This window comes from Sinocyclocheilus rhinocerous, unplaced genomic scaffold, assembly GCF_001515625.1.
Source record: "Sinocyclocheilus rhinocerous isolate Xijiao unplaced genomic scaffold, SAMN03320098_v1.1 scaffold2267, whole genome shotgun sequence".
Lineage (NCBI taxonomy): Eukaryota > Metazoa > Chordata > Actinopteri > Cypriniformes > Cyprinidae > Sinocyclocheilus > Sinocyclocheilus rhinocerous.
The window spans coordinates 403130-431125 of NW_015625573.1; the positions used below are offsets into that span (position 1 = coordinate 403130).

General features: G+C 38.3%; 2 protein-coding genes across 2 annotated transcripts in view; both read right to left on the reverse strand.

Annotated features, from left to right (window-relative positions):
• LOC107750685 (semaphorin-6B-like) overlaps positions 1-12341 on the reverse strand; it is a 119212-nt gene extending 106871 nt beyond the window's left edge. The window contains exon 1 of the mRNA XM_016566191.1: positions 11542-12341. The gene's annotated coding sequence lies outside the window, so the exon portion shown is untranslated. The remainder of the gene's footprint in view (positions 1-11541) is intronic.
• A 10080-nt stretch (positions 12342-22421) lies between these two features.
• LOC107750691 (protein ABHD17A) overlaps positions 22422-27996 on the reverse strand; it is a 9144-nt gene continuing 3569 nt past the window's right edge. The window contains exons 4-5 of the mRNA XM_016566204.1: positions 27077-27256; positions 22422-25551 (exon numbers count right to left, since the gene is read on the reverse strand). Coding sequence (XP_016421690.1) covers positions 25326-25551; positions 27077-27256 — 406 coding nt within the window. The 3' untranslated portion in view covers positions 22422-25325. The remainder of the gene's footprint in view (positions 25552-27076; positions 27257-27996) is intronic.

Here is a 27996-nt window from a genome sequence, read left to right on the forward strand (position 1 = left end):
CGATGCCACAGCGTGTTGTGCTTCATGTAACCCCTCTCGCAGATCTCGAAGTCATGACAGACATGGGGCAGGGGGACAGAGCGGAGCATTCTCAGGGACGATGGTCTCCGGCGGATCATTTCTAGAGTTTACACTGACGGTATCAAGTTTCCTTGATGACAGCAGTGGCAGTGATGCTGGGCAGGCTGAGAGAGAGGGTGAAATAAAGCAGGGGGGACATGCTATGCTATTTATACTGAGCAAGTAGATAATTGTTTAAAGGTTAGCCTGCGAGCAAAGCATAAACAATCATTCTGTGATTGTGTGTGTGTGTGTGTGTGTGTGTGTGTGTGTGTGAGAAAGAGAGAGAGATGTCCCTGCGGCACAAAGAGGAAGAGTGTGTCACATGATTGCCAGGCTGTTTGCCCGGGATACAAGGCTGTCTTATGCCAAAGGTCTGTGTGTGCTGAGAAAGGGGACAGAGAGACTAATTCTGTTCTTTAAGATAACGGGCAAAAAAATATGAGCTACAAGTATTTATAGATCACTCAAAAGCTGTTTAATAGGATAGTTCAGCCAAAAAATAAATGACATTTCTGTCATTTATTCACTCTCATGTCATCCCAAACCTATATGATGTGGTATTTATTGCTACAAAAATGACAAACAACACCATAGAAGTAATCCATATAACATGAAGCTATTATTCACTAATAATCTTGCCCTCCATGGAGCTGTTAATAATGGAGTTGGTGAGTTTAACTCAAGAATTTATTCATATTTGTAACTGAATGCAGTTCACTAAGAAGAACTGACTCATTCATAAATTGGACTAATTTGGTTCTGGCATGCCACTCACTGATTCAGTGATTAAGCTGAATTCAATTTAAGGAATTATTTGATGAAATCTAGTGACAACTGGAGCATTGAGTTCAAAGTTTTATGTTTTGTATTAACATCCAAACATTACGCTTACTCAAAACTGCATGCAATATTAAGATTTGTTTTCAGGAAATACATCTGATCTCATTGGAAATTCATCTTTTTCTTGTTTTAAGATATGTTGAAAAATGTCTCAATCATTTTTTGTCCATACAATGGAGATCAATGGTAGGCATAACTGTTTGGTTACCAATATTCTTCAAAAGATCTTCTTTTGTGCTCAGCAGGAGAAAGAAATTCATAAAGGCATGGAATGACACAAAGGTGAAAAAATTATGACAATTTTCATTTTTGGCTGAACTATTCCTTTAAAGATGTTTAGAAATTTTTACTGTTCAATGCAAAGAAAAATGTCAGAGAAAGAAAAAAATAGTTTTGCAGTGTGACCTTGTGCTCTGTCAGAGCAAAATGACAAAACCAAAGAAACGCTTGCAGGATTTAGCATGCTGAGGCGGGAGTTAGCGATGTTAACAGCTGAGCTAAGCTTCACAGCTCAAACTCAGAAAACCTGTCATTCTTTCGCCCTCTCTGTCTCTCTATTCAGCCCGACACAGAAATGCCATCCGCCTCTGATGCTGACCACAAAAACAAGTTATTAAAAGGCTTGAAAGGGGGTATGAATATTCACATGGGGGAATTGAGAGGAGAGGAAACGCAGAAGTCTGACAGCGGGGTGAGCAGTCAGGCTCCTGTCTCACTAAACGATTCAAACACAAATCCATTCAGGTCCTTATGAGCACACCAAGGTGAAAAACATTTACATACAAATACAAATATGCCATGACACACACACACACACAAAGGCTACAGAAACTGATTAGCATTATTCCTCTTTACTAGAGCAAAATCCATCACTATGAATGTGCTGCAATTGATTTGAAAAGAGAGAGAGAGATGTCCCTGCGGCACAAAGAGGAAGAGTGTGTCACATGATTGCCAGGCTGTTTGCCCGGGATACAAGGCTGTCTTATGCCAAAGGTCTGTGTGTGCTGAGAAAGGGGACAGAGAGACTAATTCTGTTCTTTAAGATAACGGGCAAAAAAATATGAGCTACAAGTATTTATAGATCACTCAAAAGCTGTTTAATAGGATAGTTCAGCCAAAAAATAAATGACATTTCTGTCATTTATTCACTCTCATGTCATCCCAAACCTATATGATGTGGTATTTATTGCTACAAAAATGACAAACAACACCATAGAAGTAATCCATATAACATGAAGCTATTATTCACTAATAATCTTGCCCTCCATGGAGCTGTTAATAATGGAGTTGGTGAGTTTAACTCAAGAATTTATTCATATTTGTAACTGAATGCAGTTCACTAAGAAGAACTGACTCATTCATAAATTGGACTAATTTGGTTCTGGCATGCCACTCACTGATTCAGTGATTAAGCTGAATTCAATTTAAGGAATTATTTGATGAAATCTAGTGACAACTGGAGCATTGAGTTCAAAGTTTTATGTTTTGTATTAACATCCAAACATTACGCTTACTCAAAACTGCATGCAATATTAAGATTTGTTTTCAGGAAATACATCTGATCTCATTGGAAATTCATCTTTTTCTTGTTTTAAGATATGTTGAAAAATGTCTCAATCATTTTTTGTCCATACAATGGAGATCAATGGTAGGCATAACTGTTTGGTTACCAATATTCTTCAAAAGATCTTCTTTTGTGCTCAGCAGGAGAAAGAAATTCATAAAGGCATGGAATGACACAAAGGTGAAAAAATTATGACAATTTTCATTTTTGGCTGAACTATTCCTTTAAAGATGTTTAGAAATTTTTACTGTTCAATGCAAAGAAAAATGTCAGAGAAAGAAAAAAATAGTTTTGCAGTGTGACCTTGTGCTCTGTCAGAGCAAAATGACAAAACCAAAGAAACGCTTGCAGGATTTAGCATGCTGAGGCGGGAGTTAGCGATGTTAACAGCTGAGCTAAGCTTCACAGCTCAAACTCAGAAAACCTGTCATTCTTTCGCCCTCTCTGTCTCTCTATTCAGCCCGACACAGAAATGCCATCCGCCTCTGATGCTGACCACAAAAACAAGTTATTAAAAGGCTTGAAAGGGGGTATGAATATTCACATGGGGGAATTGAGAGGAGAGGAAACGCAGAAGTCTGACAGCGGGGTGAGCAGTCAGGCTCCTGTCTCACTAAACGATTCAAACACAAATCCATTCAGGTCCTTATGAGCACACCAAGGTGAAAAACATTTACATACAAATACAAATATGCCATGACACACACACACACACAAAGGCTACAGAAACTGATTAGCATTATTCCTCTTTACTAGAGCAAAATCCATCACTATGAATGTGCTGCAATTGATTTGAAATGCATTAGCAAATTGTCATCTGAAACCAAGAATTGTAATCCCTAATCAAACGGATGAGAGCGCTCTCTTTCTATTTTCTCTTTCTTCTGTTTACATGCACAAGCCCAAAATTGCTGTGCGTTTTCCCCGCATGGAGAAGTGCTCTTAACAAGCGAGGACACTCAACAACAAAGATTTCTGGCTTTTTGTCAGGGCGTTTCAGCTGAACACCAGATTGATTCGTATCGTGTCTGTGTGTGTGTGTCTGACATCATCCCAAGGGAACACCAGACTGTGTTACAGCAACTGCCCGCTGACACTAGACCTGTTGCCTCCAGATGGCCTCCGCCACACACACACACACTCAAACCGTTCTCCTCAGCAAAAGAGTGATATCTTTTCATATCTGGTTCAATATTAAGTGTTCTCTTTCACCCTCCATAAGCTCCAATCACTACGAATCTACGATCTGCTGGTACATTATTATGTCTGTAGTTAAAGTCATGAATAGCTCTACATAGTACTGTATTGAAGCAGTCATGCCAATAAAGCTTTATTGGACATGCAGAGACAGTCAGAGAGAGATGAATCTATATAAGAATTTAACGACACTATAACGAAAAATCAAGTAAAACTAATTGCAATATGATTGATGCATTAAAGCATAGTTCACCAAAAGAAAATGAAAACAGTCTACGTAATGCAATCTTATAGCTAATGTCTTTTGAAATCCATTTGACTTTATGAAAGTCAGTCTTACAAGCTTTTGAGAGATATACAATATTCCTGTCATAGTATACTTATTCCTATCATAATATACATAGTAAACTCCTATCATACCTACTTATATAATATATAAATAAGTGTGTGTGTGTGTGTGTATGTGTGTGGATGCGTGGGCGTTTTATATAGAATATATATTTCTAAAATAATGTATTGATTGTTTTAAAATGGAAAACAAAGAGCAAAAAAAATACAGTATTACAGTAATGAGAATTTAATGAGAGCCATCATTAAGAGTAATGAGAATTTGGAGGGAAAATGTGCTTAAATGTAATAAAAATAATGTCACAGATTTTGACGGTACAAAAATACACCTAATTTTTCTTAGGCAGAATATAACTTCTTATTTTCTTACTGTTGTTTTGTGACACGTTTTTGTGAGGTTCACCCAAAGAGAGAGAGGTAGTCACCAGATGCACTCCACAGCATGGGTTCTGTTTGGCTCTGTGAGCTGATCTGTGCAGGAACTCAGAGGTTTCTATACATTAATTGGTTCCTCTGAGTTCTTGATTTAAATGTTTTTCGGCCGCCAGCATCCCGCCTGTCCGTTACACACCAACAATCCCTCTCCAGAGCCCCATCTCTTGCTCGTTTTTCTCATCCGCTCTCAGGATTACCTCACTGTCTGGCATCTCTCCTCCTGCCCTCTGTCCTTTGCCCTCTCCCTCTTTCTCCCTTTCCCATCTTGAGCCCCACATTCATTTCAGGGCTACTTTGTTCAGTGTCTCTCCCTCGCTCATGCATGATTGCGTCCTGCGGGTCACAGAATGCGGTACACTGTTAATTACCTTGAGACTGAGAACGAGCCGCTCGGACAGAGACAGAAAAGAGAGAATTAGAGGAAAAGGAAAGTCAATAAACACAGAGATGGTTAAACATCTAACAGTGGCGCTGGACTGTGCAAACAGCTCTGCCTAGCAGATTTCCAGTTGAGAGGAAAGACAGAATTGTGTTCTGGGTAAAATCACCTCTGTAGGGACAAAGAGATGCTGTAAAACGAACATCCTCAGGTGTTTTTAACCACAGAAAAGCGGGAATGCGTCCTCAGAGGCTCAGTGAGTCATCTATGGCTTCATCCTCCTCATCAACACGCACACTTCCTGTCTACCTGAGAGACTGTGTTCTCACACCAGCTGCAGAGCAGCGGCAGCCAAAAACACCAAGCAACAATGTGAGGATTTTTGTGTTGGGGTGTGTGTGCATATGTGTGTAGGTGAGATCAAGAGAGTGATAGACAGATGTAGCCTGAGGTGAGATGAAGAAAAAAAAAAAGATTTAGTGTGAGTAAATCTGTTTAATATGACCTGGTGTTAAGATAAATCTCGAATGAGGGGTACAGTGATACATATAGGTTTAAACAAAGTCCTAAATATTTGTGATCTGATTCAAACCACATTTGGAGGTAGTCGAAAGCTTGTGGCCCTACTGTATTTGTAGTGCAAATCGACCTGGACAGTAGTGAAGGACTGGCACCTGTCAATCAAAGCCTGCTCTTAAACAGTGGTTTGCAAACCCCTAAGAATCATGAGGGAACTGCAGGGGGTTCACAAGTTGATGAAAAGCTAATAATTAATCATAAAAATTTAAAACTAAGGGTTTCAAATAAATCGTCCTACACAAAAAATCTGGGAATGCCCATTTGTATACATCCATAAAGATTCACAGATCTTCTCTGGTTTGACTGACATCAACATGCAGCAAATATCACGCAACGCATTCATCTGAAATTCAGACCAATATATGTTGCATATTTGAAAGCAATAGTTTTTATACCCTTTATCAACATGCAGCAATACACTAGCATAAGAAGTGACAAAAGTCACAAAATTAGAGACCCTCCCTTGAAATCCGATCACAAGTGGTCACGGGAGACACATTTGAGAAGCAAATAAAAAAACCAGGTGTAAACACTGATATGTCTCATTTGACCACTTGTGATTGGATCACCAGAAATGAATGGTAATATCAGGTGTAAACAGGTCTTGTATGAGTGTATGGGTTACAGTCCCATCGACTCTCTTTCTTCTCTGACTGGCAGTGTTTTTCCCAGTTCCTCATTGTTGCCTCTTGTTAGCATCTCCCCTCATTAACAAATCTTTCTGCCACCAATGCGTGAGAGAGATGTGACTGGGCCTCAGAGAATGAGAAAGGCAGCAGTGAAACACATTCACATATATACAATCTAGTTTTTTCTATTTGACACTTTCTTACCCTCTCACACATCCTCTGTCTGTCTCTCTCACACACACACTCTGTTTATTCACGCCCATTCAGGCTAACAATCTCCTGTCGCCCACCATCTTTTCTCATCACCTCGTTCTCTCAGCCGAAGGCCTAGAATCGCATTCAGCATCTCCTTTCACTGCTCTCTCTGTGTTCTGAAAGAGTCACACACAACCCCCCGCACACAAAACTCTTTCAATCTCTGATATCCTGCCTGATGTTTACGCATAGAGGTGTATTTATGTAGCTTATACAACAACTGTAAAGACAGCTTGGACAAAAAGAGAAGGGTGGGACGAGAATAAAAGGGAATGGGGAAAAGAAGGAAATGAGAAAGCAAAAGAAAAGAAAAAGGAATTGAAAACCCTGAAGGAAATGGAGAGGGAAATTAAAAGGAAGTAGAAGTAATAGGAAAAGGAAGTAATAGGGAAGGGAAGGGAAGGGAAGTAAAAGAAAGGAAGTAAAAGAAAAAGACAGCAAAAAAGACAAAAAGAAAAAGGGAGAAAAGTAAATAAATGGACAAAGGATAATTAGAAAAAGAAAAGAATAAAAGGAAAAGGAAACACCTTCATCAGACTAAGTAACAATGTCCACACTCACCTAATTATTGTTTTTGCAGTGTAAATTCTAAACTCACTTATTTTGCTCCACTTGAAAGAAGTGAAAAATCAGAAACAGAGCGGAAGAGAAAAAGAAAAAGATGAAAGATAGAGGCTGAATGTGTGATTAAACTGCAGGGAGAAGGGATCTTCGCTGAGGGGGAATGGAAGAGAAGCTCCATTAGATTTTAATGGGAGGAGCCATGACCTCCAGCACCACCTTATAGCAGGTCAGGAGAAGGGTTAACCCTCCAGGGTCAGAAGAATCATGGGAAATAAGGTTTTTAGAGGTCACTGGTTAATGCGTTTATTGCTCCCTCACTTCAGCTTCTATACTAACCTTCAACAGGCATAAACGTGTGATGGGAAAACAGGGAATTGCGAGACCAGGCTGGTGAAAGATCAGGTGGGCATCACAACTTGCGGTTTTTGTGCAGGCCCAGCGTGCTGCTCACCTTCTTTCAGCAAGCTCTACATGCTAAGTGAGAACATTGTTCCGGTCAATTTGTTCCTTTCAGAGCCTCAGTGGGCAGTGTCCTTTAGCCTGACAGCACACTGAGAGAAAGCACTCTGTCTGGAAAGGTCTGACATCAAGACAAGAGTGAGGGAGAGACAGAAAGCCATAGGGAGAGAAAGAAAGAGCAAGCGCTGTGCCAAAAAGGGAGGGACGACGAAAGGGACGGTTTGAGATATGGAGAAATTGAGGGCTGACAAAAGGAAAAAAGAAAAGGGAAGGAAACCGGACGACAGTAAAAGACCGATAGAGAGGACACAAATGACATGGAGGGAGTTAAGGGGCACTGCATTGGGGAGTGCGAGTGAACGGCTCCCCTCCGAGAAAGGACCGCCCTAAAAAGGGTCCGTGGGGGGTTAAGCAGCCGCAGATGACGCAAAACCCCAAGGGCAACTGTAAGTGTGCATGTGTGTTTGACCGCGCGTGTGCCCCCTGTGCCCACAGCACCTGGGGGGTGGGGGGGTGGGGGGAGCACTTGAACAGGGCACCTATTCAAGAAAACTTGGAACACCCTCTCTATTTCCCTTCATCCTCCTCTTCTAATCCCTCCCAATCACATTTTTGAATATCCTTCGAATTACATCCCAGTAAAATCAGCAGGATGTTTGCTCGAGCTCACTGCATGTTGGGAATGTTGCACATCTCGACCTAAGGCTGGTAATAAAACAGCTCTGTGTTTGCTGTGGATTAGAACGGCTCCGCTGAACAGCCTGTTAAGATGTAAAGTGTATTAAAGACATACAAAAAAACAACGGCAGCAGAAGAATTGAAGTTGTTAAGAACAAGAACAGAAACATAACTGGGTCAATGACATGACTAACTTTTTGTCCTATCGGTTTACTCAAATACATTAAAAATGCAACACGCATTTTTAATGCATTTTCATCATGGGGTTCTCCCACACATACAACCACTTGAATACACCTATTTTATAATAAGCAAGTTTTTAATTTCTGAATGAAAAAAAATTATTTTGATGAACTTATGATTCCTTTTATGGGTGGCATACAGGCTAAAATGTTAGGGTGAAATTCTATCAAATAAAAAAATCTCCATCGGAAAATAATTAGAAAATATTCAAAATATTATATTACTATTTCTTTGAAAAAAAAATCTTGTGGTCCAACCAACTTGCAGAAAGAAAAAAACAACAACATTTAACAGGATATTATTTCATAGACTATGTGGCAAGGTCGATAAGAAGTCAATTAAAATGTATATACTTTAATTTATTTATTAAAATTCCAACCACCTTTAAAAGAATATTTAAAAACTTTTTTGGAAAATAATGGATGTGTACTCTCATGTATTGTACGGAATCATCTTTTTTTTCTACTTAATGGTTATACCACTTGACATTATCAAACGGAAGCTTTTCTTGAAAATAGTATCAAAGTGTTTTTAAGTTTTTTAATGCATACAAAGAGCACACTTCTAAGAACCTGCTGAACTGAAAAGTTTTAAACTAGATTTTTAAAGATCATGGGCACTCTTATACATCATTGACCCAACTACAGAGCAAGTGACTGCTTCATTCTTCTTGCTCATAAAAAAACTATACAGCGCAACAATTGGAGTTAAAAAGGGAACACTGAAACCAATCTATTCCGAGTCGTACACTTCCTGTGCACTTCACACATTGTGTGCTGTGATGCTAATGATAATTTAGTGTGTAATGAGTGGTTTTGTATGTGTGCTCAAAGAGGTCAATGGCACTCTCACACAAATGCCACCCTCAGTCATGAATCATGGGCCTCAGGGACTGTCGAAATGAAAAAATGTGAGCGCTTAAACTGGACTGAAACCAAACAAAGAAAATGGATGATGATAACCCAATTCACAATGCAAAAACTGAACAGCTCTAATGACTGTTATCGTGCTTGAGACCTTTAGTCATGTAGACAGTGAGAAAATTGAGTTTTTGCCTCAAAAGAACAATTCCTGTCCAATAAGCCAGAGTTGTTGGTGGAGAAAGCAGGCTGCTATCCTATCCACATCTTTACCTTTCCTTCACTAACAGACATTGTCTCCACTTTTCAGCTCCTTTCTCATCTGCTCTCTCTCCCGGGTTCTTTTAAAACGCTCTCACCCTTAGGGACTTCACTCCTTCTTTCTCTTTTTCCAGTCCACAAACCTTAAAGGATAACAAAAGACAGCGCAATGGCTATTTGAATTTGAAACAGGGGGACTATGACAAAAACCGTGTCTCACAGCGAAGCAGCAGACGGACCGGTGCTGAAGAGCCAGCCATTCATGAAAGTTCACCCTCATTTTGAGAAAGGAAGATAAAAAAATACTATTCTGACACAATGCGACCCACTTAGTTGGTGGGAAATTAACAGCTGTTAAATGGGTGTATGGTCAAACACCTGGATGATATGGCAAGTAAAACAAACACGCATAAACACCAACCGCACTCTCTTAGATTCAAGGTGCCTATCAAGAACTGTATTCGACTGTAAATGAGCTATGTGGTTCTTTGTAGACTAAAGGAGCTCTTGATGTTTTATTATAGGGTTTTCAGATCAGTGTGCTGGTGTGTGGGTTCTAAAAGCTCATAGAGAAAGAACATAGGCTTCCTAAAGAACTACAGATTAAATAGCTCTCTGTGAAACTTAAATAGGTCCTGCTATGAAATCTGACAGTAATATCCTTCTGGTTGTAATTGGAACCTTTATTTTTAAGAGTGCAGCTCTAAATGTCAGTTCATGAGAAACAGGGTGAATGAGGAAAGAACAATGAAACCTAGATTTACGTTCCATTTAACAGCTACCGTTCACAGTTTTTACAACTGGTTTTAGTCATAATTGCATTTCTAAATATAGTGCATTTCCAAAAGTCTTCAAACAGTCAGCACAACAGAAAAGCCTGCAGACTAAACTTTAAATCATTTTGTTACTGCATTCAATGACCACATCATTCAAAATTCATGAAATCTTTTCTCACTCACAGACAACCACGATATGAGTCTACATATTCTCAAAACTGTCTCAAAAATATTCACAAGTAGCAAGAACAAGAGCAAGTTCAAGAATCTGCTATCTATTTGTACAGAAAGGAAAAACAGGCCAACCACATGATTTCCCTTTGAGCTGACAACATTTTGCTGTCAATTTTGCTATCATCAATTCAAAAGAGCCCATCTTTGAAATGTCATGTAAACATGGCTGACTGGGACAGATCATGTATGCCAAGAGATTTTTCTAGGATCAACACAGAAGGCATTCAAAGTGATATAGATGCATTATGTTTCCATATTGGTGCCAATCTATTGGATTAAAGGTGGATGTGTTGCACAGATATGCGCAGATGCTTGTTTTTGTTTTACAGTATCAGAGCTAAAAAAAATTTGTGGAATTACCATATGCAAAAAGTAAGGCATGCTGAAGCATAAAATTTGTGCTTTTTTCTTGTACCGCTGCATGCAACATAAAGTGTCATTCTTGTTTTACAAAAGACTCCTGGTTTCTGTTTTTTTTTTTTTTTAAAGACCTTGAAATTCTCAGTGTTTTGATGAGTGTGAATGTTAGTCAGCTTATGGCGGAATGAGTTCATTTGTTTAGGGGATTTAAGTGCATTTGAGATCAAGTTACAAAAGAAAACTGTGTGAAGAGTTTGGAGAAAGTACACTCAGTTTTAAGAAATGCACTTATCCACTTGTAAAAGACTGCACAAACGCAGTCGACCTGAGAGCAAAAAGCTGCATTAAAATAATAAATCGAGGCATACAAGAGAAATAAAATGAAGACAATCTTTTAAGACTAGCATTTGCTAAAATAATGTCATAACTTAGAACTCAAACTAATTGTAATAATGATCAAATATGCTGCAAGTAATGTGATATTGCTGTCAACACAAATATTTTCAAGACAATTACTATAAAATGTGAACAATTGTCAATAATTAATTTATATTCCTCCATCCGTATGCTTCAACACCTCGAATTTCATGGACAAAATCAAATCAGAACAACCAACAATTCTCTAAATCATGTCTGAATATAAAAATCACAACAATATTCTAAGACTAATATCCCTGTATGTAAAAACAGTACAATTCAGGGGCGCTCGCCGAACCAAGCCCATCATCGCAATAGTGAGATGGAGAGGCAAACCCCGCAACAACTACTTCAATACAGAACAGAAGCTTATAATTTGGTAAACCAGCACACTTACCAAGCAGCCGCGGGAAACGGTGAGCCCGGTTCTCTGTGAATGACTCGCCTCCCGGGACTATAATCCAGAATGACTGAGAGGAAAAGAGAAGAGAAGAGGAGAGGAGAGGAGGGGTCCGCGTGAAATCTACTCCTCTCTATCGCACCTGTCTCTGTGCAGATCTGATCCCTGATCTGACATCCTTAAGACAACTGTGTCCAAACCCCCAACAACTAACCCCCGCCCCAACGTACACAACAACACCTGTCCCCGGGTAAAAAAACACCGCGCAACAAAGCTCGTTTATGCTACTCGTGAACAAATGGCATTCCTGGCTTAGTCCTGCACCCGATGTAGGCTATTCCCCTTCGGACAGCCATCCAGTATCCAAGAAGTCGTTTGCTATAAGTGGGGATAAACTGCCTTATGTCTAACAAATGATGGCAAAAACAGTCCACGCCAGCGCAACCAGCTGTGCCTTATGAAAACGTGTCTGTCTGGGCTGAAAACACTTGCCTTACCAATCAACTACCGCTACAGCAGTTATTCAGTGCTGCGCCACTAGAATGTACACGCTCCTGAGCGCGTGGACAAAAAGGCACGTTCGTTTGTTTGGTGCGCGCGTCGCTGCCTATGATTTGAGTCCAGCCTCTAGACTCCCGTTAAAGGAAACTCTTATTGTCTGGCAGAAAAGTAATATTTCCAGCAATCTCCGGCGTGTAGCCTGCGGCGTTTGGTCTGAGAGAGAAAGATCACGCGTTTGCTATCTCAGCGCTGTTGTAAGTCTGTCACCCACAGCTATTCAAACGCAAGTCAATGCCAAAACCTGACGCAGAATAGAGCTGCGGACTGGAGCGGAATTAATTTGTTGTTAATCACTTGGGGTTAGGAAATAAATCAGCGATACTTGGATGAGGGGATTAGTCTTGGTTTAGAAGCGCAAGTGGCAACGTAAGTGAATTTAATTTAGAGAGCGAGCGAGCCAGCTTGAAAAGCATCAAAATAAAGTCATCTTTTGACTGCAGAGGCAATTTAAAATATAAGGTTTAAATATGAATATACAAACATGAAATATTAATAATAAAAATACCAATAGCCTACATTATAAATGAGAATACATATTCTATCGTGACAATGAAAAAGTTGAAGGCTAGAAACATATTTTACGCAATTAAAGGGGTCATATGATATTGCTAAAAAGAACATTACTTTGTGTATTTGGTGTAGTGAAATGTGTTTATGCGGTTTAAGGTTCAAAAAACACATTATTTTCCACGTACTGTACATTATTGTTTCTCCTCTATGCCCCGCCTTTCTGAAACGCGTCGATTTTTACAAAACTCATCGGTCTGAAAAAGCAAGGTGTGCTCTGATTGGCCAGCTATCCAGTGCGTTGTGATTGGCCGAATACCTCAAGCGTGTGTCGGAAATGTTATGGCCCTTACCATATTATGATGGCGTGTCCCGCCGGAGCGATGAGACAAAAACATTAAAACCCATTATAAACGAGGCATTTGTTGCATCCAGTGGGGACATAAATACGGATTATAATGACTTATACTGTCTGTTTACGCGTTGCATTGCATCGAGCGGCGTAAACATAAAACCATGTCTGCATTTGTGATCGGAACCAAAGCAAGGTCCCATTTTAAAGTTACCATTAAATCAAAGTTGACAATTTTATTTTATTTTATTTATTATTATTTTAATGGAATACTGCAGTTTTTATTATAGATGATTCCTCTGTGCACATCATTATTTTAAAAAAATTTACGTGCCTTCGTAATCAAAATTTCTCTCTTCCTAACCAATCACATTTCTTCTCTGATGACGTGTGCACTACCGTGAGGGCAGGACACTAATACAATCCCACCCTTCCAGCAACCTGTACAGTCAATTCCCGATTGCCCTTTTTTTCTCATTTAAAATGCCGTTTCAATTGAATTCACATAGACGTGTGCACCAAAGGACATAAGTATGATGATAAATAACTATAAAGTCCATTTTATTAATTGTTCTAATTCTATGACAATATGGCACTCCACACCACAATTACAATGAAAGCGCCACAAAGGAAAAATATCGTGAGAATAGCTTTCAGAATGAATTCTACCTGATGAACAATAAGAACATTGACAGCCAATCAGAATCCACTCGACAGTACACCTGCTATATGAATTACAGTCTGACATACTTTGGAAAGCGACAACGAATACAAGCATTTGCGTTCACATATTTGCATAAAGTAGGCTATGTTTCATAGTACATAGCTGCAATAGAGCCTTCTTTTTAGTGTTTGAGGGCTGCCATATTTTCCTATTTTAGTACAGCTTTATGCTGCATTGTCTTTACACTGAATTTGAAGCAAGTACACGTAAAGATGGCTTAAACACTCTCAAGATGATAATCTGTTTCTTTCTGTTATGCACATATCAGGGGACCTAAAAGCGACAGAATGATAAATAATAGCCTGTATCAAAATCCAGTCAATTAAAACACTCCGCTATATTATATTCCTTTCTGTGGCTTTTTGGAGCCATTGGGCTGCACACATTTACAATTACATATTATCTCAACTGAAGATTAAAAAAAAAAAAAGTATTTAAAAAATGTGTATACAGGTGAGATATTCATAAGACAGTTAGGGAGGGTAATAATAACAAAGCTCTCCTCCTGTCTCTTCTTCTTTTCCTCATTCCTCTATCTGTGATCATACTCAAGTTATAGTAAGGAGTCTAGACAATAATAGATGAGTCGGCTCAGTGCAAACAGTAAAGCGTTATTCAAGAGTTAGTGACTTCATCAGCTGAAGATGCCTTGGGCATGTACATGAATGACAAATAGACTGACATTATCAGACAGATAATAAACACACCTGAAAAGTCCCTCTTAATGAACTCGTGCATTTCTTCAACATGACTGAAACTAATTGTTTACGCATAGAAAAAGAAAACATCTGTGTGTGATTTATGTATATCATACATGATTTAGAGTAAAGACAGCATAAGAACCATTGTGACAATTCAGGCCCTTGCACACAAAGTCAGTATGATTTGCTGCTGTCACGGTTGGCGTAATTGAGTTGGCTGAGCCCCAATGGTTCACAATTACCCAGTACGATTTTCCTTATTGTGATCTTTTAATAAAAAGTATCAAATTAGGCCAAAGAAACTTTGAGGGAAACATCTCTCTTTGTTCACTTCTCCACATCTGATGTGAAGTAAAGCTCTCGCAAGAGAGCGATATGGAACTGACAACAAATAAATAAACAAAAGAGAAGCACAGTTTTGTTCTTCCTGGCTTTCATCCCACACTGCTGTTCTGAAACTGAGCATTTGCTTCAAACCCAGGTCACAAAACCATGTTGGGAACACGAAATGAGGCAGTTTATCAGAGACAAAGGACTTTGAAGAGCAACATTTTTGAGCTTTTACTCATGCTAGAGAAGCAACCAAAGATCACCCTGAATCAGCACAGTGCTAACTCTGAAACAGTCGCAATGCTAAAATAATGTTCCTGTCTTCTGCTCCAGACTAACGCTGGTTGCCAGGTGTATACATGGGTGATTTGGCGAGATAAGAACAGTGAGGTCAACATTACGCCACATTATGAGGTGCAATGTGATATCTCTGGGTAATGACATATATTGTAGCATTGCATGTGATCAGCAGGGACGCGGGAAGTAGGGGTGCTGAGGTGGCTGCAGCACCCCCTGTTTTCACATGGTTGCAAATGCAACGCCAAGTTTGTTCATTTAAATTTATTCCGTTTTAGCATTTAATAATTTATTTGTAATGATCTCTGAAATGTAAATTGTAAGTGGGCTATAATAAACCCATGTTTATCTTTATAAACATTATTAATTTTACTTGTGATGTTTTCTATATGGGATGATTAGCCTAATCCTCATGAACACGTGACGCTGGCGCGTGGTATCAGCCATGAACTATACAGAATGCGAACAAGATTAACTTTGATACAAGGAGATAATGGCGCAAAAGCGAATTTCAGATTTTTTTAAATGCCCATCCCAGCAAAAACTTTCCAAAATCGGCATCCAAACAACACCAGCCCCAGCACGAGCACCGACGTAAGTGAACCAGAACCAGCACCCTATAGATCATTGTGCTGGCTTGAAGCCAAACAGCCTAATGGTCTACATATTCTCAATCATATAGCTGTCTAAAAGCTCCAAAGTCTTATTTTTTCATGAGCAGAAAACCATGCAACAAGTGCCAAATGCAACAATAAGTTGAGCCCTAGGTGACTTTTGTCAGCCACCCAAATCCAAGCCTCTTTCTTTACTGTTTTTGCTATAATCGCAAGCACATGTACAAATCGAATCAACAGCCATTATTACTTGCGTCTCAATAAACATACTCTCCATGGAGTCTTGACTCAACATTCGTGAATGCAAATGCAATTACAAGTCATTTGAACTTGGTAGATGTCCAGTGCTGATAAAAATGGAGCCGGTTTGGACCAGTCTAACAATCTATTGTGCTGAGAGGGGAGTTTGGTAGCTGGGTCAATGACATTTTGTGCTCTTTGTTTTTGTGGTCTTATCTATTAATTTATTCAGTAATACATTAAAATGCAATTCATACATACAATGACTAGAACACGCCTCTTCTATGATAAGGATTTTTTTATGGATGGCATAAAAATCGAAAATGTCAGGGTAATACAACAGTGATATCATAATTAAGAAAAAGACCTGATTAAAAGAATGAAATTCTTGAAAAAAAAAAAACTTAAGTAGTTTGACATAACAAAACTGCTTATTACATTTTTGAAAAACTTTTGTCTTCTGAATCAAAGTCGTGTGGTTTAATAAACTTGAATAAACATGCAGGGGGAAATCATAAAACAGACAATGATATCAGAGAGGACTCCTGCGGACCATCATGACTATGCTTCAAGGTCAATAAGATTATTAAAATGTATTAAAATGATAATGTGACCCATTTATGACAAAGCAAGATTAATTCAGGTTGTAAAAATCTCATGCAGAGTGACACCCCAAATACAACAACAATAATAAAAAATCTTTTTTTTTTAATCTATTTGTGTAATCTAATCTACACGTGGCAAGTTCTTAGACATGTAATTTTTGTGTTCATGCTGGTTTCATACATGTTTTCCTTGTCTATTTTCATTTTATTGTCTATTTTCAATTTAAATATATTTTTCTAGGTAATTTCTCTCTCTCTCTCTTTCTATATATATATATATGTGTGTGTGTGTGTGTGTGTGTGTGAATTACCCTGAAATTACCTTGAAAAAAGTAAATTCCCAAGAACTCGCCACGTGTTTTAAACAAGATTTTTACTTTTTATTATTGTAGTTGACTTCTTATTATTGTCATTGTGTAAAATATTAGAAAAGAGAAGATAAAGCAATAGAAAAGTCTCATATCTCTTTTCTCATTGGTCTATGTGCCACAGTTGAAGGTCTTGTTTGGTAAGGCAGCTGCGGTCTGTGATGAGGTCGTCACGGCGGTCTAACTGCGAGCAGATTAGAGATCTCACCTCATCCAGAGTGCTGAACACACTGCAGCCACTGACCCGCCAGCAACCCACACCTGACATGATCCCAGAGCAATAAACAGGGGCTGGTGTGAGTGTCAGGGACATTAAAAGCCTCTAGAAAGAAAAAAGCATAAAGAAATGTGGGTTCATTTATTTATCTTCGACAGCCTGCTGAATGATAGGCCTAACTGCCTACTCTATCTGAAAATACACAATGGGCTCTTGTAACCGTTTAGCTTTCGTTGTGTTGCCCTGGAGACAACGGTTTTTGTTTCACCTCTCTATAAATGTTCAGATGAGTTTGGTAAAATACTTCTAAAAATGTCAGCCCAGGAGCAGAGGGGTGTATTTCTAGCCATCTCACATGCTTGCTGCCCACTCAGGGACGGTTTGATGAGTTCCCCACGATTGTGTAATGGAACCCAACTGTTAACGGCACAGGACATTTCAAAGATTCCGGAGTTTTGTGCAACACTGGACTCATTCCAAAGAACACAGCGAAAGCATTCCAGTGAACAACATGGAACGACAATGAAATGTAAACAGTAAAATCACAACAGATATTCTGTGATGATGAATTACACGGGTTTGTTAGAGTGATAAATTCACAGCGTTTGTTGCAGATGTCGTCTGAGGTTTATTTAAAGTTTGTATATCTTAATGTATGGTGACAGAATGTTTTAGATTAATGAGTGATGTCAGTCTGTGTAAAGCGATTAAATGAAACTGACAGACTACTGTAAAGCATTAAATTTAAGCAGAAGTATACTTTAAAATTTCACAAAAGAGCCACAAATTGCAATATATATATATATATATATATAATATAAAGAGTCAAACCAAACAGAATGTTCAGTATTCTACGCACTGCAGTCACACCAAAACTGAATTCTGTGCAAAGACAATGTTGATTAAAGCTAATCATAATCATAGCCGGCAGCTTTCTTCTTCACAAACTCAGAGTCAAAAATGCTAAGAAAACAGACACAAGATAGTTTTGAATCTTTTTTTCTCATTATTTTTCATCTAGCCTAGTAATGTTCTTAGGTTACTCATGTTACTTGTGTTCAACTCATGCTTGCAATCTATTGTGAGACAGCGTGCTCTCAACTTGAGTGCTCTCAACAATGTTCAATGTACTGTATCTGAATTTGGCTGTTTAAAAAGCTGAATTATTTATGCAGAGGGTGTAAAACGACAGAATGATTTTTAAAATGACAATGCCACAAAATCATATCACACACAGAGAAAATCATGAACGGGGCAGATGTGGCAGGTGAATTATTTTTTACTGCTGATGAAGGCTAAGTCTTCGAAGTTATATTACATCCACGTGAAATATGTTTCGGTCCAATTCCTGTATCCGCCTGGCCAAGGTCACACACTAATATGTTATTAAATGATAAATGGTCTCAGGGCAGAAGTTTATGTATCATATTTAATCTTTGTCATGATTTGTTTCTCTAACCTCTATGTTACTGATACCGAATGTAGCCGGCACATACATGATTCCAGACATAAGATGTGAGATAAAAAGATAGAGTGATGACATCTCATGCCAGAACCAGATGGCGGAGAGTTTGAGGGTTGCAATACAGCTCTCGTGACCTTGGTGCTGATATCTGGAAAGAGTATAATCTGTTCTGTTCATCCATATAAAGTGCATTTTATGCACTGCATTAGGTACAAAATTGAATTCTGTGCAAAGACAATGTTGATTAAAGTTGCATATAATCATAGCCAACAGCTTTCTTCTTCACAAACTGGAGCTGAAAATACTAAGAAAACAAATAAGCATGCTAATAAACACCATTCATGCAATGGCAATGAAATAATGTTACTATTCTAAACGAAAACATTTTTTTTTAAAGGAATAGTTCACCCAAAAATGAAAAATTACTCACCCTCAGGCCATCCGAGATGTAGATGAGTTTGTTTCTTCATCTGAACACATTTGGAGAAATTTAGCATTACATCACTTGCTCACCAATGGATCCTCTGCAGTGAATGGGTGCCGTCAGAATGAGAGTCCAAACAGCTGATAAAAACATCACAGTAATCCACAAGTAAGCAATACATTGCTAAAATATGAGTCCTCTGTCCAAAATAAAGCTTTCTCCAGTGCAAAAATCTTTCTCATCTGAAAATCATCAAGAGAAAAACATGAACAGATCAAGTAGTGTTTACAAGCAGAAACAGTCCAAAAATGTTCTAAACAAATACGACAGTGGATTACAGCATAAGAGGTTGTCAATATTGGAAAGAGGGCAGGAATAACTCTATATCCGCAGGCACTGCATCCATTTTGCCTACTGTCCCCGAATCTTCAATTACCCAATATCCAGGTCAATTTGGACCACAATAAATCAACCAAACAAAGCTAAATGTGAGCAAAGCAGAACCATATGACACCGCTGGCCTCGGGGGCCGTAGCTGGTCTTGGAAAAAATGCTCAAGACCATTCAAGAAAAGTACACAAAATAATAACCGTGACAAATGCAACGTAATATTCCAGCTTGGTTGGTTTCCATGAAAAGATCTATCTATTTTCACAAGCACTCTGGGATATGTTTGTATGTTTAGCAGTGTGGTAGACACAGGCACAAACACAGTGAGGACTAAACACATACTTCTGATGTTTTTCCCCCTCCACAGTGAGACTGCAGCACAGATTTCTTTAATGGCAAAGAGATGCAGACCTCAGATGACAGTGAAGATATGAAACACTCTGTAATGAAGTGCAAACACATATTTTGTGGCTGTGGTGTGGAAGGAAGAGTTTTACCAATGATGCTAATTACAGCATGTAGTAAAAGAAAGTCAATGCAAACATCAAATCACATTAATCAAATATCAAACGTGCTGCCTTGTTAGTGTGCTGGATCCCACCGCTAAAAAATAGTGTTTAAAAAAAACTGTTTTTTAAACTGATAGCTATTCTAAAATCTACTTCCATCATCTCTAATAAAGAGCTTCATCTTTATAGCAGATCTGATTAATGTAAATATGGCACTAAAAAGTGGAATGTGAAAGTGCTGTTTATGATACTTTTCATATGATATATTCACATTTGTCAGATCTGGTCTATAGATGAAACTCTTTATTTATGTCCCATATAGATTTATCATGGAAATGCCCTTCCTGATTGCATAAATAATGCTGGAAGTAGCTTTGAGAGTAGGTATCAGTTGAAAAGGTTGTTTTACGTTGTATTTTAGCAGATCATTTAAGTTTGACGTACAACACACTAACGAAGCATAGTTTCTTTCACATTTATGTCTAACAGAATAGTTGATTAGCCATTTGAATGTGTGTCTCAGTGCATTGAGAATGTAGTGAGTGCCCCCTGGTGGTCGGATGTGAAATCTGCACTGCATCTCCCCCTAGCAAGCCTCAGGCAAACTGCCATACAAACTCAAGAGTCAAAGGAAGACATAGCTATGGTAAAAAACAATCACGTCTCCTGAAGCTACCAATGATAAATGTCTTATTTTCGTCCAGTCATCTATCTACCTTTGGAGTGTGCTGAAATAAAGACATACATTTACAAAACTTGCACTGCACCGAGAATAATCGACGAGTTAGGCCTAACATAGAATGTGCATAAAACTGGAAATCTGAATTTTCAACAAAAAAATTGTTGGCTTATTTTAGGCTTATGTTGTCATGGCAACAAATGTTTGTAAGCGATTTGTCCACATTAAAATGTGGTTGACATTTTGTGGCAATACAGTATTTTAACATTAACTGCTTGACCTCATTCACTTCCATTGTAAATACCTGACTGTTACCAAATCAAATACAAGTCCAAATCTATTTTTGTGGTAATCAACTTTATGCCCCATGTTGTAGATTGAGCCTAACTTGAATTGAACCCGGAATATTCCTTTAATGTTCCATGTATCTGGCATATCACATCTACAGCAAGTCTCAAACTAATGTGATGCATTTGAATGTAAGCAAATTGGTATTGTGGGAATAATCCAAGTGTGATTAGACTGTAGAAACAAGGTTTTGTGTGCATATCCACATACATGTTCAGAAGTAGGCATGTGTGTGTGTGTTTAACAGAAGGCCTTAAATCCCATGGCAGTACTAATGCCTCTTGACTGTAGCTGTTACTGATAGTCTGGGTCATGCCAAAGCTTGCAGGGCAGTAATTAAAACGAGGCAGATAATTGGAGTTTTTTTGTTACAGATAATAACAGAACCCATCTGTTGTTCCAGAAAGCCTCAGCGACTCTGTTCTCTCTGTACGCCCACATGCATACCCTCTTGTACTGGTTTGTTTTGCATAGGAAGATTCAAATCAAGAGTTTTGAGACCAGTTTGGCATTAACTGATGAATCTGAGGAGAAGACTACATAGATGAAAAGAAAAATGCAGCTACATGATGAATAAACAAAACACGGCCAACGGCAACAGAGCGTTATCTGTCACGCTCACACATCAGAATGTTTCTCTCTGTGCCTTGAATTATAAAAGCCTCATCATTGATTGTTGGGACTTAATGTCTGTGCCACAGGAGTTGAGGATCACAATTTAATATGCAGGTGAGCTGCTACCATTGTTTTACGATTCCTGAGGATGTTTGTAGCCCAAGGATTCTGGGAAATCAGCTCAGCCTGTAAAATATATCACCATATAAATGTGATGTTTCTGAGTGCAGTTATAAGAAAAGAGATTTACAATAGCTAATAATTCATAATTTCAAGTTCATATTAAATATGGATATCACATTTTAAAATACAAAAGAGACGTATTAAATGTGAATGTAAATGTATTAAATTATTCTAAATGTATTACGTCTTCAGCATACAGATCTAGCATGTTACATGAAAATAGGTTTACAATAATGATCAATTCATATGGTCAAGTTCAAGGTTAAATAATATAGAAGATATTTAAATATAAATGTATTAAATGTATTTAAATATAAATAATTAATATAATTGATATAAAATAAATACATCTGCGTGTAAAGGTGATGTTCCTATTAAATTACCAATTCATCCCATTCAAGATTAAATACATCAAATATTATTTTAAAAATATGAAATAATTATCTAATTATAATGTATTAAAAGTAAATAAGTGTAATGTAATGTAAAAATACATAAAATATTAAATGTAAATATTTTGCTGTATAAATATGACACTCCTGTGCGATGTTAGGTTTACAATAATTTGACAATGAAATGATTATAATAATTTACAATAATTATCAATTAAAGCATATTAACCAATATATATATATACATGTGTAAAACAATAAATAATATATTGCTATATAAATTTGATGTTCCTGTGTCCTGTTACAAAAAAGAGAATTACAATAATTATCAGTTCATAATTTTTTCTAAGATCTCTTTTTTTTTATTTTTGGAAAAGGAAAAAGACATAATTAAAACTAAAAACAACATTAGAATAATGCATAAAAGGATAGAACAATAACACCCCAATGACTCTTGCTCCCTATCCATTAAGATAAAAAAAAAACAGATTCTCAAACCTCAAGATTAAGCTTCTCAAACAATGTTATACAGTACGTACATCTGATAGTTTTAAAAAGACATTTCTATAACTTACTTTCCTAATAAAAAGAGTTGAATCTGAATGTGTTGGGATGGAGCCTCTGGGTAACTCCAGCCCCACCCCAAAACAACGTCCTCCCCTCTCGTATGCACACACAGAGCATCCACACATCCAGTCTGCTGGCTCCAAGTCGATATTGCTTTGGCCCTCCAAACACTTGTGTCTTACAGGAGGTAAACACGCACCAACAGTCCACACAAAAACTTCCCCTCGCGTCATCAACAGCAGCCTGTATTGTGTGAGACCTGGCTCTGTCCAAACAGCTAAAGTCTGCCGCCTCCTCCTTCAATCAACATCTGAGCGCTGACAAATGGCAGTGGGTGGCCATTGCAACTCCAACACCTGTCATCTTTGGTTAGAATGGAGAAAGAACAAGCCTCTTGTGTCCAACCTCAGATTACATACTTAAATGCATGATGAAACATGGAACCAGATTTCCTGGAATTAGGTTTCAGATATTATGTACAAACCAGTGTTTTCGGAATACAGAATGACTGTGCTTTGTGCATTAATGGGAGTCAGTTTAACCAGAGCACATAATAATAGACCAAGTGGAGTGGATGAATAAAGGTTAACCAGAAAAAAAGACAATCAACGGGATATCTAGAGATGAAATTTGATGTCTAATCAACTCTGGTGCCATAAAATCAGTACTCGTCTAGCAAAAATGTACCCTGACAAGATATTGAAGTTAATTAATCGAATTAAACAAATTGTTGTGTGGAATCCAGAATGGCTGTGCAGCCCACGGTGTTAAAAGGGCAAGAATGGATTCCCGCCATAAAGAGGAATCGATGTCTTATCTCACTGAGAAGGCTTGGTAGTCTTTGATGCATCGGAAAACAACAAAAGGTTGCAGGGTTCGGCCCTTTTAATTTCATTGAGATCGTTCAATCGAGATCTATAGCAGCAAGTTCCCTTGATAATTCACAGTTGAAAAGCTTAGACTGAAAGAAAGACACCTTTGAATGATTTTGAATTCACGGCTAGTGTTTTTCAAATCTTCCTAACCATAATACAAACTGATAACTTTAAGAGTCATAGTTGCACCCAGATCATATCAGACAAACTCCCTTTGAAGACAAGCAGCTTGACTAGAGACGGCAAAAATAGGTTTTAGATGACCTCATTGTTATGTCTTTATTGCTAGTTATAATCTTTAAACCCACCACAGCTCAGAACATTACTTAGATGGATTAAACCATGTGCCACTAACTAGCAATTTGACATTGAATGAAAAAGGGAAATCCTTTATTATCATTAAGAAGAGTCTTTAAATGATGAGCTCTGCTTTGAAATGATTTGCTTAAACATAATCAACAAAGAGACAAGAGTAAATATGCACAATTATCGCTTGAGCTCCAATTTGAATGCCAACAAGAGAAACATACCTGACGTCAGGCTAAAAACAAGAAAAACTGGTTGCGAGTTGTGTGTCATTGCCACAGTGTTCAGAAGTAATTTGTGTTTTTACCTCTGACTGCTTCCTGTGTTGTGTGCATTAGTCATTCTTACACAGTTAAAACATTTATTAACCCAAAACCCATTTAAAACGTTAATCTACTTGAGAATGAAGGTGGAAATGCTACGCCGAAGATCTGGCTTTAGGAAAGTCCCAACATGATAATGAAACCTTGATCTTTCTACTGGCCCAACAGTTCAGAAACATGACGTATGGATCTGGATGTGAATATATACCGTATCATGTCATCCCAAGTGTGGTGTTTTCATTGAAATGTGATGAGCGAGCAGCCCTCCCAGTTTCTTTCACCTCAGGGTGCTATGGACACCCTCACATGCTGAGAAGAAAGGAAAGAGACAGAAAAGAGAAAAAAAATAGACTGATAAAGCTGGAAACAAAAGCCAGCATCCCAGCATTCGAGCTTTCCCTGCCTAGAGCCGTGTAGATCATCAGGTGTCATCTCATCCCAAGCTCAGCTTTCACAAAGGCAAAACCTCATTGGAAGGGAACGTCAGTGCATAGAGGTCAGCATCCTGCAGGGTATATGAGAGAACAGACCCACACACCTGGGCACAAGAGCCATCCAGAGGAAGCCAAATGGTTCGAAGAATGAATGAAGATGCAGAGGTGGGCATCAATGCACCCGTGTAGGATGCTTCAAAACTCAATCCTGAAATTCTTTCAGGATTTATTTCATCCTACAGGGTCAGCAAGGCTAGGACATTTGCCAGGCTCTGACATTTAGCTATTTTAGGTTGCCTGACGAGAAGTGGGAAGTGAAAATCTCTCAGGCTGAGGCATCATGGGAGCAGGTCGGAGAAGCGAACCACTCAACTGACAATGAATGCTCAGATATTGAGAAACAGCATCAGGTTGGAGGTACAGGACAGCGTCTGATTTCCTTTGGACTGAAACCGGCAGAGGAATTCGTCCATCCATTCTTGCCCCAGAGTAATTCCACTTCCATCCCCCAGAGTTCCCATGCGCACACATACGTACACACATGCACGTTCACATGTACAAGGAGACGACAAACGGAGGGAGAAAAAAGAAAACACTTAAGAAAACAAATCTGAGCAGTGGAGCATCTGTCAAGCTGCCCCAACAGTAACGTTGTCCATACAAAATGGCAGCCTTCAATAAGTTACTGACGCATCCATCACACTTTTGCTCGGACTGGGAGATGGTGGGATGACAAGAGGGAGAAGGAGGAGAGCTTAGGCGTGTTGTGCGGCCAATTCCTGCCCGATGAAACGACGCAGGCGTTCCAGGTATTGGCTGTACAGTTCGATGTCGTTGTGTCCGGCTCCCTCCACCCACAGCGGCTCCACGGCTTTGGGGCAGCGCTCGTACAGGGCCAGCCCGTGGGAAAAATCTATCACCTCGTCCTCCGTCCCATGGATGATCAACACTGGAGACGTGATTTTAGACACTTTCTCAATGCTGAAATAGGGACACACAATTGGACACAGGGTGTTAGAAGAAAAACAACTTCCCCAATACACACAGAGAAAAATAATACTTTATTAATAGATTGAAAAGCTCATTTCACACTTGACATATATGATCAATGAAACCCCATAGATTAATGTCAGCTCCAACTAAATTTTCAGTAGCGCGATAGCTCAAAATTTAGCTATTTCGAATTTATCAGTTGTATTTAATTTGTCATTTTTGATGATCTCATGAACACTTAACAATAACTGTGGAACACACACTATTTATTCACTCATACACTTATTTACTCAAATTGTGATGTTGACTTTTTGTGACAGATATTTTAAATTTACTCTATAATTTAACAGCTGAATACATAATGTGTAATAGTAGTATATACACTACCTTTAAAATGTTTGGGTCAGCATTTTTTTTTCTTGTAAGAAATTAATGCTGTTATTCAGCAATGACCCATTTAAACTGATCAAAAGTTTATAATGGCATTTATAATGATACATTTTTTTTTTTAGATAAATGCTGTTCTATTCAAATAATGGTGAAAAATCTATCACAAGTGTCCACAAAAATAAGCAGCACAACTGTTTTCAACATTGATAATTAAAAGAACTGTTTTTTGAGCAGCAAATCAGCATATTAGAATGATTTCTGAAGGATCATGTGACACTGAAGACTGGAGTAACGGTTGATGAAAATTCAGCTTTGTCATCACAGGAATCAATTACATTTTAAAATATAAGACAATAGAAATATTTATTATTTTAAATTGTAATAATATTTCACGATATTACTGTTTTTACTCTACTGTTGTTAATTTTGGTCAGCACCAAAAAAATTACATACTCTAACTACAAATTTCTGAACAGCACATACAAATACTTATAAATAATAACAACAATTACAAATTGTTATGTAGCTAACTACATTTTGTAAATTCAAGTGGTGCATGTGTTGTATGCATGTGTGTGTGGGTGCCAGCAAACTAAACAGCTGCCTGCCAACTACACAGCAGTTGTGTGAGAACAGTGGTGGTTTTGACTGAAGCTGTATGGCGACCATGTGTTCTGCTACACTGGCACTGAGTGACACCAAATGTAGAGCCAACCTCCCTCACAGCCGACATGCAACAATGAAAATGATTGTAATGAAACATGAAGAGAAAAAAAAGCCTTATTTCCTTTAATCAAGTGCTGAAGGTCTAATTCTAAGATTGAAAAATGTTTTGCATCTAGGCTATATATTTCAATGTGTGATAATCATTTTGTGTCGAAACAAGAAGCTCAGTATAATCTCCACCAGCAATCCACATCACAACCCACTCTGTTTGCTCTCGCCAAAACCAAAACCCAATGAATTGCTCATAAATAGCAGCAATCTGTGCTGGCCATGACAAGGCAAATCATCAGCTCATAAACAAACTGCAATGATGATGCCCTGTCAAACCTCCAATAAAATGGTAATGACACACAAATAATTGAAGACAAACAGGAACCCAGCGTTTTTTGGTACTCACTTGGGAAATGCGTCAAAGCAGTAAGTCTTCTTAGTGTCAGGGAAGGCCACCCTCATGCCAGAGGTGAGAGGGGAGTGGAGAATCACAGCCGCACACTCATATCGTGATGCCAAGTCCACCGTGGGCACCGTGCCAATGCTCTGTCCATACAGGATAATATTCTCCGGGCTGATGCCGTATCTGTTTGAAATAGTGGAATCAAAAGCTAATTAAATGTCACATACCAAACAAATAACTGTCTCATGTCAATGCGATTTGCAGCCTATTCACACCAAGAGCAGTATAAATTGCAGATTGACACACAGAGTGCAGTGTGAATTTTCATCAGCCTTTGAGTAAATTCGCATTCCTGAATGAAAACAAATTGTGCTCTGTTCATTTAGTTTAACGATTCTGGTTCATATTCCACCTAATGGATTCTTACAGATCCCATTAAGGATTATTTTCGCACTTTTAAGAAAGACTAGGCTAACAAACTAAAATGTTCAACCAATAGTATTATTTTAGGTTACATACGTTTTGTTTATGTTTTTTTTTTTTGGTAAGTCGCAAGTTCAAAAGAACAGCATTTAAACAGAAATCTTTTGTTACATTATAAATATATTTACTGTCCCTTTTGATCAATTTAATGGGTCCACACAGAATAAACTATTAATATCTTAAAAAATATCTTACTGACTTTTTAACAGTTGTCTAGATTACACATTAAAGGGATAGTTCACCCAAAAATGAAAATTTGATGTTAATCTACTTACCCCCAGGGCATCCAAGATGTAGGTGACTTTGTTTCTTCAGTAGAACACAAATGAAGATTTTTTACTCAAACCGTTGCAGTCTGTCAGTCTTATAATGGAAGTGAATGGGAATCACGGCTTTGAGAATCAAAAAAACATACACAAACAAAACCAAATTAAACCCTG